Here is a 15,723-nt window from a genome sequence, read left to right on the forward strand (position 1 = left end):
TCAGCCTATTCAGTTGCCAGATTGGTTAGAGCTCGAGATGGATGATTTGAGTATCTTAGCTAGACCGGTGCTGAAATTCACCAAGCACTGGATTGACAAGCCGATAAGGAAGTTGGCGGAAGGGAATGTTCATCTAACATATCAGCTAATGGGAAGTCTAGATTGCCACAGTGAGGCAACCGAAGGCTCTTTGCAGGTTCAGGCAGGAAGGGAAGTTCGGATGGATAAAGGAAAAAATGCCCAAAAGAGACCAAGGACAACAAAGAATAAGGATATCTAGTAGGAAATCCCACAGGAGGTTCAACAGGAAGTCCAGCAAGAAGAACCTCCACAAAAGAAAGCAAGGACGGCAAGAGATCACTCACCAGCAAGTTCCTCGAGTGTGCAGGAGGTAGAGATGTTTCCACATACCACAGGGCCACTTCTAGAGAGCATTCCGGCACCAGATATACTCAGCATCAACGCTTCACAGGGACACCATCGACCAAGAAGTCAAAGGCAAGAAAGTCCCCCTCACCAGGAAGAGGCTCGCCAGGATAGCTTCATGGAAGCTATCCTTGGTGAAATGGAAGAAGAGTCACAAGAACAGGAGACGTAGAGGATCATAGTCACTCCATCCCTGCTCCGGATTGGCTGGTAGGAAGGCTGACAAGGGAATCAAAAATGGAAACTGATCCTGCTCGGGAGTTAGAAGAATTATTGAAAAGGATGGATCAGCCAACAGAAAAGAAGGCTCCCCGAAAATTTTCCAAGGTTGTTAGGGGAGAATCTAGATCCCGGACCTTGCACATTGCTAAACCTACAATGGATAAAGACAGAAACGAGATCAGGCAGGAGGATTATGTTATCAGACAGATTGATCTTGGCCATACTTCCACAAGTCAAGTAATGGGAGACTCTGAAGAATCTTCCTTGGCCATGAAGGAGAAACTGCTGAAATCAAAGGCGAAATGTAAGCGGCTGAGGGAAGAAAATAGAGTCCTATGCGAGTACGTTAGGAGTTTCAAAAGACCCCTTAGGGAAGCAGGTCCTTCATTCACTCCTCCTTCCTCCCTTCCTAAGGAAGTGGTTGATGATGTAGAGATTATTAGAGCGATGGCGCAAAATTCCAGGGAATGGATAGAGGATGTTTATACTGAAGCAGGAAAATTCATTGAAGACCTAGCTCTACTTCATTCAAAGTTCGTGATCCTCCTGAACAAACTAGAGACAACAGAAGGATTATGGGAGGATGTGCACATTTACCAGGACTTAACCATTCCACAACTCAGGGCTTTGGCGAAGGTTCCAAGGCAAATTCTGGTTGACGGGAAAGTGATTCAGGAAAATGAAGCTTATGACTTTCCCCGATGGTTCTACCCCGTCTGCTCAGGAAAAAACACCTTCGATAAATTCAGTGTAGACTCCTTTACTTTGAAAGAGTCCATCAGAGGGGTGCAGGAGGAAATCATTAGTGCAATTGAGGCATTGTTCGTAAGGAAACTCAATGACGGTGGAATAACAGCGAACTCCCTGAAATATCAGTTGCACGATTTCTTCTTCGTAGGTTCATTCCCCAAAGAGCATTTTGCAAATGTTTCTTCATTCTCCCGTATAATGAAGAAGACATAGGAATTCATGATGGAGTGGGAGAGCTTCTTTTCCAAGAGCGAGGAAGAAATTGCCTTGATGGAATTTGACATCGAAAATGTGCCAAGTGTCTCCATCGGAGAGTTGGAAGCCGTCGTCAACAGATTCATTGCATACGCCATGAATGAGCGGGATAATGGTCATCCATTTTTGGACGAGAATCTTTTGGTTGAATTGTAGTGGTGTATTTACTGCTGGAGGTATTTTGACTGAGTGTGGGTCTAGTCAATGCATGTCGTCGTCGGATGAGGAATCTTCTTGCATGCAATCTCCTCATTTATGGTTTTATGACAGATTCTCCATGCATGTCGCCGTCATATGGAGAATGATGGACATTTATTCCTTGCATATTTTGGGCATAATCAGCATCATGGGGTGTATTTAATGCACTAGTGGGCGCTATTTTAGGCTTTTGAATTCATTGTACATGGGCATAATGGGTTATTTATTACCGATTCCCACCTTGTTGCACCTTGAGTGGAGAATCTTTTGGGGAGAAACCCTAATTGGGGTTTGCATGGCCTGAGGCCTATATAAAGGGGGTGACCCCCTCATTTGTAAAGGAGGAGAGATTATTATCTGAGATTGTTGCATCAGGATTGTGAAGTAGCCAACTTAATACATTGTTCGATTTTGATGGTGTATTCTTGTTCTATTTTAGCAATCTGTATGGTCTTGCTCTCTTCAATTAGATTAGATTTGCTTATATGTTGTTAGAAGAACTGGATTTGATAGGAGTGCTTGTTGCAGAATCCGAGCTCATACTTTTGGTGTGCAGCTGATTGTTGTACACTGTGCAAAGTTAGCCTGAGCCCTTTTGATGTGTATATGCTTAACGATCATCAGCAGAGATTGTTCGATCCGATGTTCCATATTGATGATCTGAAAAACCTCTATGCACCCTTTTTGAAGATTGCACCACCTTCATGTAGTTGTGCTCTGCTAGCGAAACGAAGCGTGGTTTGATTTTGCATGAGTGATCCCATCTCCTGTTCTTAGGATTAGATTAGCTTTAGCATAGTCTTCTCTACCCTACTCTCATTTACTTTCCGCATATTTCAAAAAATCCAAAAGATCCAAATCTAGAGCTTTCATTGCAAATCATTCGTGCAGTAACCTTTGAGCTTGCATGAGTCTTCTCCAATTGAACACATGTAAGGCCCCTTGGGTTATTAGCAAACCCATCAAACATCTGAGTCACGTCCACACACTAAAGGAACCTTGGGATTAGCCATTTGAACTTTAAGCAATCCTAGCATACGGACTAATCTTGATCAAGAGAGGATAAGGTGACCGTTATGGACTTTATTATGTGTTAGACGTGGTCATAAAAAACACGTCAACACATCCCAAATGAGGGTAATGATCTCTTTCTTAAGAGATTCGCTCCTATACCTTTGGAAGGGTCAGCAATGATTTTGATAGTCTTTCAATCAACTTGCCCTTGCTAGCCTTCATCGTTCGTGCCTACACTTCGATTATTGCTTCGTTATATCAACTCAAACTCCACATAAGACAATACTGTGGCTTGGCAACTTACAACTTGACGCACATCCTTGACTCATTTGGACTCAAACTCTCAAGACCTCCTTTACAAAATATACATTCTTCCACTCTCTAAGGCAAGGTCTTGCTAAAACTCACATCAAGACTCTAGGCATAGAACTATGACTTCCCCATTCTTAGGCGAGACTCAGCCCTAAAAGGAACCCTAGGGACAATTATGAGGCAAGCTCTTCAAAAGAAACCCCAATTTACCTAACCTAGGCCATCACTAACTCACTCAAAAACACTTAACAAGCAGAGAAAAGCGAAGCAAAGAGAAAGCAAGACCCAAAAAAGAGAGGGGTCCCCATTTTGATGGGGCGATGTGTGAGATGGTGACAACAGGTCCTTAACCATTCTCATGAGGTGGTGTACCTAGTGAGGCTTGTACGCTCTTCCCCCTCCTTGCACTCCCTTTCTTACCCTAGCATGATTGATTATTGTAGGTATATAGTGCTTCATATATTATCAAGTGCATATATATATGTCTATTATATGTAACAATTCATGCATCTATTAGATATATATACATCCACCCACATATAGTTATTATAACTACAGATGTATTGAGAAATTAATTCTGCATACAACAAGAATTTGATATGTTACTATTTAATCAGCTCTGCTACGAATGAAAATCTTTGCTGATGTTCAAGTGATGGATTGTTGTTGAATGATTGATATTCAAATGAGTGATTGATTCAACGAATGTTGATTTGATAGAGTGACACTTGATTGATTTGATAGATTGATTGATTCCTTAAAATACATTTGATGATTCATTTCTGATTTCAAGATGTGAATTGATGATTGATGATGTTTGGATTGCTTATTTATCCACTTCGTTGAATTGATAGCAAAGATAGATTGTTTAATCAGACCTATGCTGATTCATAGATTGCTTGATTTCTTAATGCATTGATGAGTGATGATGTATTGAGCTTTGCTCAGAGTGATCTCCCCTTCATACTTTATAGGTGAAAGGGCCATAACCTTTTATAAAATTTGAGTCACCACTTTACATAGTTGCCTTTGAGAATAATAAATTCTCCAAATTGATCTCCCTTGGATGTCCTCCTCAAATGAAACCTTCTTCTTTATATATCTCCCAATGTGAGGAAGAGTCACACCTCTTCACCATGTTTGCCCTTTGCAATAGGCACAACCTTTTACAATTACCACCCTTTGAAAGAGTCACTTCCTTATTTTCTTCTCATTCCTTTCTTCTTCTATTGATCCTTCCTTAATTCCTATGTTTCCTTCCTCCTTCCTTCCTCCATTCCATATCCTTTTATACTGTCCTATTTTATTGAGGAGACACATCTCTTTGGAAAGAGATCCATAAAAAGGGTCATGTCTCCTTATTGTTGTCTTATTATTCAAATCAGATCTGCACTTCTGATTATTGATAAAAAATGCCCCTTCAAATGAAATTCTCTTCTCCCTTTTATACCTCATGTTTGAGGGAGTCACAACTTTTCATCTGATGCCTTTTGGCCATTCATCAAGCTTAACTAAACTTCAATTATTTTAATTATAATTTTATTTTTGTTCTTTTGTATTTTAATTTTATTGTTAGTATTGATTATTAAACACAGTTTCAAAATGGGGATATTACACTCAATCAAAAGATCTGCCCAAAATATGGACAGATATCCACGGCTATTTTAATGGCAGAAATGAAAATTTAAAGAAAATAAAATTTACCAGGGTTTGATAAATTGGTGAATCACTTTAACCAGCGTCCTCCTTCAATTTAGACCAGCATGATTGATAATGGCTTTGATACCATTTAAGAAATTGGAGCACAAGGGGTATCATCCCACTGTAAGATGCTGCTTTTTATATGTTGTCATCCTGATTATACAAACAAAAACTGTGAAACAAAATTCTAACCAGCTTCTGGCTTAGCTGTACAGATGCCTACTATTAAGAAAACTTAAGCAGCTATCTTTCTTAATGTTTCTAACTTTATTTTATCTATTATTAAGCAGGGCCTGTTAACTTTGTTATCATGCTATTCAAGATTAACTGCAAAGATGAGATCTTAGAACTAAGTTTCTTATGTCTTCTATTTTTCTGTTGATGTTCTTTTTATCTGAATCTTTTCATGTAGCACTTCAATATAAGTCGGATCACTGATGCATGGAAATTTTCAAATTGTCCTTTTGGTATCCTCTTTTATAGGAAAAAGGGGTTGAAGTACCCATTGCTTATAAAGCGCCTTGCTTGTATGGTTATATCTGGCATGGCATCTGCAGATAGCCTTGATATTCTTCAACCAGCAAATTATGGTATCTTGTCAAAAGTAAGAATTATAATTTCTCTTGTTTCTAGTTTTAAGACATGAAAGGGTTAATGTAGTGATTAATGAGTGCTCTTGCCAACTGTAAATGAGTTTAATTCTTCTGTTTAATCATTTCCACATGATGTTGAATATGGCTTAATATAACATGTAATGTACTCCACTTTTCCAGCATTGTTTTACTGAGCTATAATGTCGATCAGTTGAGAATGTAGGCAGTTTTTTTCTATTATTTTTCCAATATATATTTACATACGTGAATTATGACTAAGAATGCATGTTTTACTAAAAGTTATGAATAAACAACGTGCAATGTGCTAAGTCATATTTAAATTAATAAAATTATTGATGATGATAAGTTATGGACAATTGTATAGGTCATTATGTTTAGTTGACACAGTTACAAGCATTTGTCTATACATTTGATGTGTATTTCTAATTTTGGAAGTTCTCTCCATTGATTGAGAAAACTGATTTTCTATGAAGACAATATGCATTGGCATGCATATGAAATTATCTGAGTGTTTCATGTGAGCATATATATGATCTGCATCAAGGGACTTGTTGTGATGGAGAAATTATAAATTGATGGGCCATTTGATAAAAGGAATCAACTACTGAAAATAGTAAACTCAGCAGAGACCTAAGTTTTATCTAGCAGATATTGCCATTGAATTTTTTAAATGAGAAAAGATACACATCTAACACTGCAAGAGATCAAAGATAGGTGCATCAAATGAGATAATGCTGTTTCCTTTGCCTCAGTTTTTGTTCAGAAGATTCATTCTATTAGAAGATGAGAGGAGCAATGGTAGTAGCAAGTCGGAAGAAAGAGAAAAAAATAATACCTGGAAGAATGACTGCAGAAAGAGATGCAAGGAGTGAGTTAAGTGACTTAAATTAATTGTGTGTAGGGATAAGAAAGCAACCATTGTCAGGTATAAATCAGAGAATACCTCAAAGATCACTACAAGGACATAAACATACTCATCTATTTTTTGTAAAATTACTTGTAAAAGAACGAAAGAAGTAAAGATTGAGGAGGATTATACTAAAAATTTGTATATGAGTTAATCAAGCTAATAGTCCATGTTTAACATGTTGATGGCGCAGACCGCATGATCTTGATAATAAGAACTGCCTAAAAAATTGACTGCCAAATGTCAATTTGGTATAGATGGACAAAGAAGTAGTTACAATCTTTGTGACTTGGGAACAAGCAAGGAAGAGAGTTACCTATTGGTGCATAGATTTGTAAGTACCAAATCCCTAAAGCCAAACTTTTTCCCAAGCGCCAAGTGTGTCAAACTTAAAAGAAAACCATAAACTTATGATTAGGTTTGGCAACAATAGACCAATTTACTGAAGTGGGTAAAATCTTCTTCAACTTCTGACTTTGCTAAACCAAGGGGGCTTTCTTAAGGTGTTGTGTTGAATGTAAATAAGAAATCAAGTGTTTACTGTTGTGACATTTTCACCCATCGCCCCATTGCAAATGGGGACCTGTTGTGACGTATTCACACATCGCCCCATTGCAAATGGGGACCCCTACTTTTTTCACTTTGTGGGGTTTTGCTTTCTAGGTTTTAGAGTTTTGTCTGTTAGCCTTTGCTTTTCGAGTGTCGCCAGGGGGATCACTAGGATGGCAGGCTCTGCTTGAGCCGAGGTGAGTCTTTGGGGCCCCAGAATTAGGGTTTCTTTGAGAGTCTTCCTTAGGGCTTGGTTTTGCTCTTGTTGCTAATTGTGTCTTGCTTGGTGAGTGAGTATCATCCTTGAAGGTCTGAGTTAGGTCGAGTTGGTGAGTGATGAAGTCTGGAATGTCATCCTGATCTTCAAATGCCCTGAAATTTGGCTGTCTGGAATGTCCTAATCCTGAAATTTGGCTAAGTCTGGAATGTCCTGATCCTGAAATTTGACTGTCTGGAAAACTGAAGAATCCTCCAAAAACTAGATTTTGCAATATAACTCCTGGAGGTCCGAAACCACTCTCAAACATCCTGGAAGTATATATGGAATATAACTTAAAGTATAAGTGACATTTCCTTATGTCACTTATACTTAAATGTTATATTCCATAAAATAATCCTGACGAAGAGGCTAAAATGTCAGAATTCGCTCCTGACCCTTCCAAAGGGTCCATAGCGAAAACTCTCCAAAGACTCAAGATCTTGCCTAAGTCAAAGAGTGGTCAAGCAAGTTTGCAAGGATATGGAAGGAAATGGATCTAGGATCGAGTCTAAGACAAAGTCAAGTCAGTTTGAAGGTGAATTGAGCCTAGAATAGAAATTTTGCTCCTGACCCTTCCAAAGGGTCCAGAGTGAAATTCTTGAAAACACGCATTTTCCCCTTTGCTAAAGTCAAGACCAAGATGGAGATGAAAGGAGAGTAGTCTATGTTTGCCTCCCAAAGAAAATTAGAGTTGAAAAAAGCAAGAATCAAGGTCAAATCATGATTTTCACTCTTGACCCTTCCAAAGGGTCCAGAGCGAAAATCCTTGTAGCTCTTATTTCCTTCTTTGTTTTGGCTAGGTGTTGGCGTGATGTAGGATAAATTGGTATGTTCTTGCCTTGGGAGGGAGTTGGACACTTTGAAAGATGAAGATTTTAGCCAAAAAGTGAATTTCGCTCCTGACCCTTCCAAAGGGTCCAGAGCGAAATCATCATAAACCTTTTTTGCTCCCTTGTTTTGGCTTGAAACCTTCTCCTTTGATGGAAAACGATCTATATTTGCCTCCAGGAGAAAATTGAAGTTTAAAAAATGAACAATCAAGCCCAAATGGTGAATTTCGCTCCTGACCCTTCCAAAGGGTCTAGAGCGAAAATCCTCCTAAGGCTCATCTCCTCCCTAGTTTGACCAAATTTTGAGTTGCAAGGCATCTTGAAGGGAAGTGTGGACATGTTTGGACTTTGGAAATGTTTGAAAGCCTTGAAAAAATGAAGGATTCTAGCCAAGAAGGTGAATTTCGCTCCTGACCCTTCCAAAGGGTCCAGAGCGAAATTCCTTACAAGCCTACCTTTTTGACCTTGCTTGGGCTTAAGACTTTGTTCCTTGCATGAGAATGATGTTTAGTTACCTTCTAGAGAAGTGGGAGGTGAAAAGATGAAGGATCAAGTCAAGAATGAGATTTTCGCTCCTGACCCTTCTAAAGGGTCCAAAGCGAAAATCCTAAATCTACCTATTCCTTTCACATTTGTGCCAAGTCAGGCCTAGACAAGGATGATAGAAGCCCTTAAGATTGCCCTTGAATGGATTTTTGTCTCAAAAAATGATGATTTTGGGCTAGAGGAAGAATTTCGCTCCTGACCCTTCCAGAGGGTCCAAAGGCGAAATTCATTATAGGTCCTGTCCCTGGCCATGATTTCTAGCGAAATTCTCTTTTCTAGTCACTTTGAGGTCAAGTGAAATGTTGCAAGCATGGGAGAGGGATCCAAGGATAAGAGTCCAAGTAAACAAAGTGAAAAGAATGGAATTGAATGAGGATAAACAAGCAAATCATGAAATTTGCTCCTGACCCTTCCAAAGAGTCCAAGGCGAAATTGTGCAAAACCTATCTTTTCCCTCAAATTTATGCCAAGTCTAGTGTGGGTCAAGATTAGAGGTGTCCTTAGGCATGTCCTTGAATTGTCAAGAGTCATCAAATATGAAGAAATGAGCTCAACACAAGAAATTCGCTCCTGACCCTTCCAAAGGGTCCAGAGCGAATTTTCTCAAAAACCACCTTTTTTCCCAATTTTGTGCCAAGCCTAGTGTTGACTAAGGTGAGTTTTGATGGAACAGGTCCTTAGAATGAACTTTGACTTATCAATGATTATCAAATGTGAAGGAATTGAGCCAAATGGTGAATTTCGCTCCTGACCCTTCCAAAGGGTCCAGAGCGAAATTCCTAAAATCACTTATCTTCCTTGCAAATCAAGTCAAGCTTTTGGTTTTTATGGCTTAGGGAAGGATGGAGCAAAGTTTCCTTGACCTTGGAGGTGAGTTGAATGGTAGAATTTGTCCTAAAAAGTGTTTTTTGCTCCTGACCCTTCCAAAGGGTCCAGAGCGAAAATCCTAAAAACCATCTTTTCTTCCAAAATTTGAGCAAAATCAAACCTGGACAAGGGTGAGAGAAGTCATTTGGATTGCCTTAGAGTGGATTTTGGTCACCATGAATGCAAATTTTGAAGCCAAAATGAGAATTTCACTCCTGACCCTTCCAAAGGGTCCAGAGCGAAATTCCTAGGATCACCCTTTTTTCCTTGCAAATCAAGTCAAGTTTTTGGTTTTTATGGCCTAGATAGGAGTGAGGCGATGTGTCCTTGGTCTTGGAGGTGGATTGGAGTTGAAAAGATGAGGAAATAAGCCTAAAATAAGATTTTCGCTCCTGACCCTTCCAAAGGGTCCAGAGCGAAAATCCTAAAAACCATCTTATCCTCCAAATTTTGTGCTAAGTCAGGCCTAGACTAGGGTGAGAGAAGCTATTTGGAATGTCTTGGAAAGATGTTTGACCTTCAAAAGTGTGAATTTTGAGCTAAAAGGCGAATTTCGCTCCTGACCCTTCCAAAGGGTCCAGGGCAAAATTGTGCAAAACCTATTTCCTCCTTGTGTCAAGTCAAGACTTGGAGTCCTAAGGCGAAGTTGAGGTTAAATTGATGTTACTTTGCCCTACAAGATGAATTGAAGTGAAGAAAATGAATAGTTGTGACCTAAAAGGTGAATTTCGCTCCTGACCCTTCCAAAGGGTCCAGAGCAAAATTCCCAATTTCACTCAGATTGCTCATGATAAAGATCAAGGCGAAGAGTTGGTTGTGAGGTAATGTTGAAAAGATGTCTAAATGAGCCAAGAATGCAAATTTCGCTCCTGACCCTTCCAGAGGGTCCAGGGCGAAATTCTTATGAAGCCTGTCCCTGGAAAGAATCTTGAGCAAACTTCATTTTGATGTCTTCTTGTTGATGATTTAAGGTATAAAATGCTATGTCGAAATGAATTTATTATATGTCCTTAATCATCTTTTGGGTTTGTTTTGCAAAGGAAAGAAGACCATAACAAGGACGACCTTCTCCAGTCCAGCATCATCAAGGACGACCTTCTCCAGTCCAGCATCAACAGGAACGACCTTTTCGGTCTAGCATCATCAAGGATGACATCTTCCAGTCCAAGGTACATCATCCATCCTGCACATCAAAGACAAAGGAAGATAAAGAAAGGGTTCGTTGAAGAAGCAGATAGTTTCAGAAGAGTTAATTAAAGCTAGCTTCGCAACATCATCAAATTGAACATCAGCCAAGTTCCGAGTGTCAGGCAAGGTGGCATCCCATTCATCGCTCCTCCATGTTGGGTTGATCCACCTCAGCGTGTCCAGGTTCAATGTATCTGACTCATCAAAGATGACACAAACTTCAATGTACCTACCCCGGCTATCCATTGGTCGAATATTCCAGAGAAGACATGTGTCCAAATAATGCAATTATTTCATTGGCCAGAATTGAGTTTGTTGTAACAAACCCTAATTAGGGTTTTCATTGTAAAATCTCGGCCATTGATCTCAAGTTGATCTGAGCCATCGAATTGTATTGAGGGCACTATATAAGCTGGCTCCTCATTTGTAAAGGCTAATAGTTAGTCAATAGTTGATAGTAGAGGAATGGTTAGCTAATAGACAATAGGGAGAAAATAGTTGATAGTCGGTGAATAGGTAGTAGAATAGCAAATAGAATAGCAATTAGAGTAGACTGGGAAGAGAAGACAAGACATTGTTGCCTTAATTGTAAAGACTTCTTTTTCATTGAAGATATGGTGAAATATGTCGTTTTGTTGCAATATGCATGGTCTCTTGTTGAATCTTCATTTTAGATGACAGATAATTAAATTGAATGAAAGAAGTTGTTGAATGCACCTGTGTGGAATCTGTCTAGTCCATACCACTAGCCTCTTACTAATTGTAAGTGCGCCCTGCGTGGTCAGCTGGCATAAAATGAGCTTAATCTTAAGTCGTTACACGTCTATTGTTCATGCATTATCTTGAATGGCGATCAGTGTTTGATGGTGTACGATTTGAACGTATTGGAAGCATCCCTTAGAAGATCGTACTGAGTTGGTAATGAATTGTTCAACTTGATGGTGAGACCCAACCCAGTAGGACTCCACCTAGTCGTTCATCCATCTTCTCGCATTCTAGGTAGTAGAGTAGACTTCCTGAACCCTGCATCTTTTGTCATTTGTTTGTCTTCCAGTTAGTTAATAGGACTTGTGATTCCATCAAATCAGACGTTTAGGTCATTGAGTGTAAGTCCCCTTGTGATTCCAGCAAATCACATCATACCGCGGAGAGCTTATCCACACGTAGAGATCCTACATAACAAAACCTTGGAGTTACTCCGACTGATCCTTCGGCAAGATCTTCAGCAGTCGGGAACTTTGTTCAAGAGAGGATAAGGTACCCTTTAGGTATTTTATTCTGTGTTCGCATGTGCATGAAAAACACATCAACAAGACCCCCCACTTTTTGCTTGTTAGCATAGGTGTTTTGTTTAAATCGTCTTTCGCTTGGCAATAGTTTTGTAGTTTTTGACCTTTTTCGCTAGTGAGAAGGGCCTATTTTAACAGTCCAGGTTAGGGGTGTTGAGCAACCTTTAGTATGTCTTAGGATTGGAATGTCTTATCTTTAGTATGGTCAAGTCCAGAATAGATGAACAAATATCCAAGCCGAGGAGTGAAGGTGAAGTTGTAAAATCTTGTCAAAATTGCTAAGAAGTTGTTAGTATTGTCAAATGTTGCAAAATCTTGTCAAAGTTGTTAATTTGGTCAATTTGGTCATAGTTGTCAAGGTGCATAGGGTTTGTTCTTAGGAATGGATATAAGAGCAAGAAATGGTAAGTTTTCTTATAATTCCATCAAGAATTGCAAGCACAATATCTTAAGCTCATTAACTTCAAGTCTATATTGGTGCAAGATCTAGGTGGGGGAAAGTATGAAAGTTTGACTAAGTCAAGAGTCAACCCACTTGCACCATGTATATGTACCCCTCAAACCCGCTATGCAAAGTTGTGCATATAGGGTGTAAAATTCTGCCCAAGAGGAGAAAATGATGCTAAAATTGTCTAAGGCAAGAGTCAACCCCCTTGAAGCATGCACAAATTCCAACCTACATTGTGCAAGCAAGTAATCAAGATCCAACCTCAAACTTGTGCATATCTACATGCGAAATGCGCTCCAAGTTGACTTAAACACAAAATTGTGCATACAAGGGGTCGAGATGTGCTCAAGAGGAAGGGTGATGAAGTTTCTTTTGGTTAAAACTGTGCAAGCCACCCTCTAATTTCCGCTCTTGCATTAAGTTAATGCATGTGAGTGTCTCAAATGTGCCCAACATACATTTGTGCATGTATGCTACCCAAATGCACTCATGTCTAGTTTTGTGCACAACAACCCCTCATTTGCGCTCAAGGATAAAGTGTGCAAGCACATGTCTTAAATTCGCTCTACCACATTTGTGCATGTACACATCCCAAATGCGCCCACCTCAAGTTGTGCATACAAACACCTAAAATCCGCCAATGCAAGCATGGGTCTCATTTGTGCCCAAGGGAAGAAAGATGTAATGTCCCCTTCTCATTGATGCTCTTTCAGTGGTCCATTAGCCTATTCCTGAGACCCGTAGGCTAGGTGGAATGAAGAATGAGGGTCTAGCATTGATGAAACAAGGACTTACTATTTTTAGTAAGTCAGGGAATGACCATTCTGGTGTTACTGTCCTACTGAGCTCTCCATGTTTTGCCTCTGGACGCGATGATCATGCTTTTCTGAGCATTAGTTCTTGACTTACTATTTTTAGTAAGTGACTGAGTGGCACAATTCTATTTTTGACAGTAGACAGGGTTCTAATTCTGCAGCAGTTTTGTGGTCGTCCGGGCTCAGTTTCATCCTGGTTGTGATAATAATCAGTACGAGAGTCATTTGCGACATAATTAAATATTATTTCCTTATCCTAAGGTTAATATTTAATTAATCTGTTTATTGGCTACTAGTTTATTAAATTTGGGATTAATGCCTATTTTATCCTAAGTTTTGGCGAAATTCAAGTGTACTATGGAATGTAGAAATATTTTAGAAGATTATTATTTCACATTGCATCTTCATTATTTGCCTAAGTGTTTAACGTGGGTCCTCCCCCTTTTTGGGCGTGAGTTTTGACTTAGGAGAAAGTGGCGCTACACTTGGGTCCACATGTAGTGGAATGAAAATTCAAATGCAGGGCGTGGAATTTGGAGGAATGGCATTTGAATTTGAAGAGTGAAGTTATAAATATGAGGATTGGGCTCCCATTTGCACCATCTTCGAAAATTGCATCGTTATGCTGCCGGTTTGGCTACTGAAAATCTGAGCTTCAAAGTTGGCTTCCTAGCTGAGTCTCAGTTTAGTACTTGCAATATAGTACCTAGTTGTGCCCTTGTGTTCCCATTGCAGATTGGTTAATGAGTTGTAGATTATGGAGTGATTGATGTTGGATTTGATTGTTTCTGGTTGCTGGTCGCGGGACCGCTGAAAGTGAAATTTGCTCATATCTCTTAACCAGTCGACTCCATCCATCTGGGTACCAGCTCATTCTTCCTTCCATGCCATGGCAATACAATGTGCTACTAAAACTGTACTTTCAGCCTGCAGATCAGTATAACAGAAAATTACAGTCATGTTGTAGAAATCTGCAATTATTTATCTCATCTCATCTCTATATTGTAAGGTTGTTTCAGTAGTACTGATCATCCCCTTCTTTCTGCTTTCTTTTGTAATTACCCACTGCATTAGTGGAAGAGGCTGGCTTGCCGCCTTCTAAGTTTTGTAATTCAGTTTTGTAATCAGTCCTCCCGCTGAATAAGTGGTCGAGTGATAAGTTCAATTCAATGGTCCTCCCGCTGAAAGATGCGGTAGAGTGATAGCTTAATGTACTGTCCTCCCGCTGAAATACGCAGTAGAGTGATTGAACTTCAGTTTATTGTAATTTTCCCTTGGTCGGTTTACCGCCAAGAGCTTTGTTTCTATCCTACTGGATAAGCAGAAGGGGCTGGCTTGCCGCCCATGCATTGTAATTTTCAGTTTGATTATGATTGCTAACGATCCCCGGAACACCGTATGCTCTCACCCTCCCAGTCTGGGCTCTCGGTGAACAAAAGGTGGAAGGGTTCCCTTTCAGTTGTTTGGCTTATTCCTCTAACCTTAACGGGTTATTTGTTGTGGATGAATTGTTATTGGTCTAAAAAACAAAAAACAATTACTAGGATATTACAAAAGATGGAGGAAATGTTTGAGCCTAGAGAATGAAGAGTCACAGCCCTACAAAACTCGCCTATATATGCAGAAATCAGATGAAAATCAGACTAAAAAAACATGAGAAAGCAGACCTAATTCGCATTAGGTATAGGCATGAAAGATCAAACCTGCAAAAAGATGAAAAATCAGACCTAAAAGCATCCTAAATGCAGACCTAAAATGCAAAATGCAGAGCAGAACACTTGAATGAAGGAGAATTGTGAGTTATGATGGCTGCACTTGAACTTTATTTATACCCCTTCAAAGGTGAAACCACAAAGCTAGCCGACCTAGCGCAAATCCAAATTTTGAAAGGGCAAAACTATGTTATTCTGCTGACCGACTTGGATAAAGAAATTTTATGGAAACATCTCAGCCGACCCTTGCTAGAAAGGATAACTTTACATGGTGCTCCTATAAATATAAGATGAAAATAATCACTTTGCATCAAATTCACAAGCACACAAGAAGCAAGGAAGAGATAAATGTGAGTTTGAGGTAGGTTAGATGTGAACTGTGGCAGATAATGTGAGTTTCTTCATGGAGAACCAGAATTCAAGGTAAAATTGTGAAAGAGAATAGAGTAAACTGCAGACATGACCTTGGAGCGAACCTATGAAGGCAGATTTGGTGTCATTTTTAGTGCATTTTCACCATTTTCAGGGCCTGATTTGCAGCAGCAGACGTGATTGAAGATAGTTTCCAGTTTTGAAAGGTCATTTTCAGATTTACATCCTTGATTTTTCAATGTTATTTACAGGTTGAAAGGGTTTTTAGGGGCCTGATTTGTTAGGTATTAGCCTTATTTGCATTCAATCCATGGTGTATGATGTTAAATCTCTGTCTTTCAGGTTTTGATGGAAAGCTGATAATGAGAGGACATCACTAGGAAGCACAAGGATGCACAAGAAAGGGTGAATCAACAGCATTAAGTACTTACACATCAATAAGCCAAGCT

General features: G+C 39.5%; 1 protein-coding gene across 1 annotated transcript in view; it reads left to right on the forward strand.

The window, feature by feature from the left end:
- The window catches only part of LOC131034438 (histone-lysine N-methyltransferase ATXR4), a 96,030-nt gene that overhangs the window by 10,380 nt on the left and 69,927 nt on the right, over positions 1-15,723 (forward strand). The window contains exon 5 of the mRNA XM_059208981.1: positions 5,362-5,482. Coding sequence (XP_059064964.1) covers positions 5,362-5,482 — 121 coding nt within the window. The remainder of the gene's footprint in view (positions 1-5,361; positions 5,483-15,723) is intronic.

This window comes from Cryptomeria japonica, chromosome 1 (genome assembly GCF_030272615.1).
Source record: "Cryptomeria japonica chromosome 1, Sugi_1.0, whole genome shotgun sequence".
Classification (NCBI taxonomy): Eukaryota; Viridiplantae; Streptophyta; class Pinopsida; order Cupressales; family Cupressaceae; genus Cryptomeria; species Cryptomeria japonica.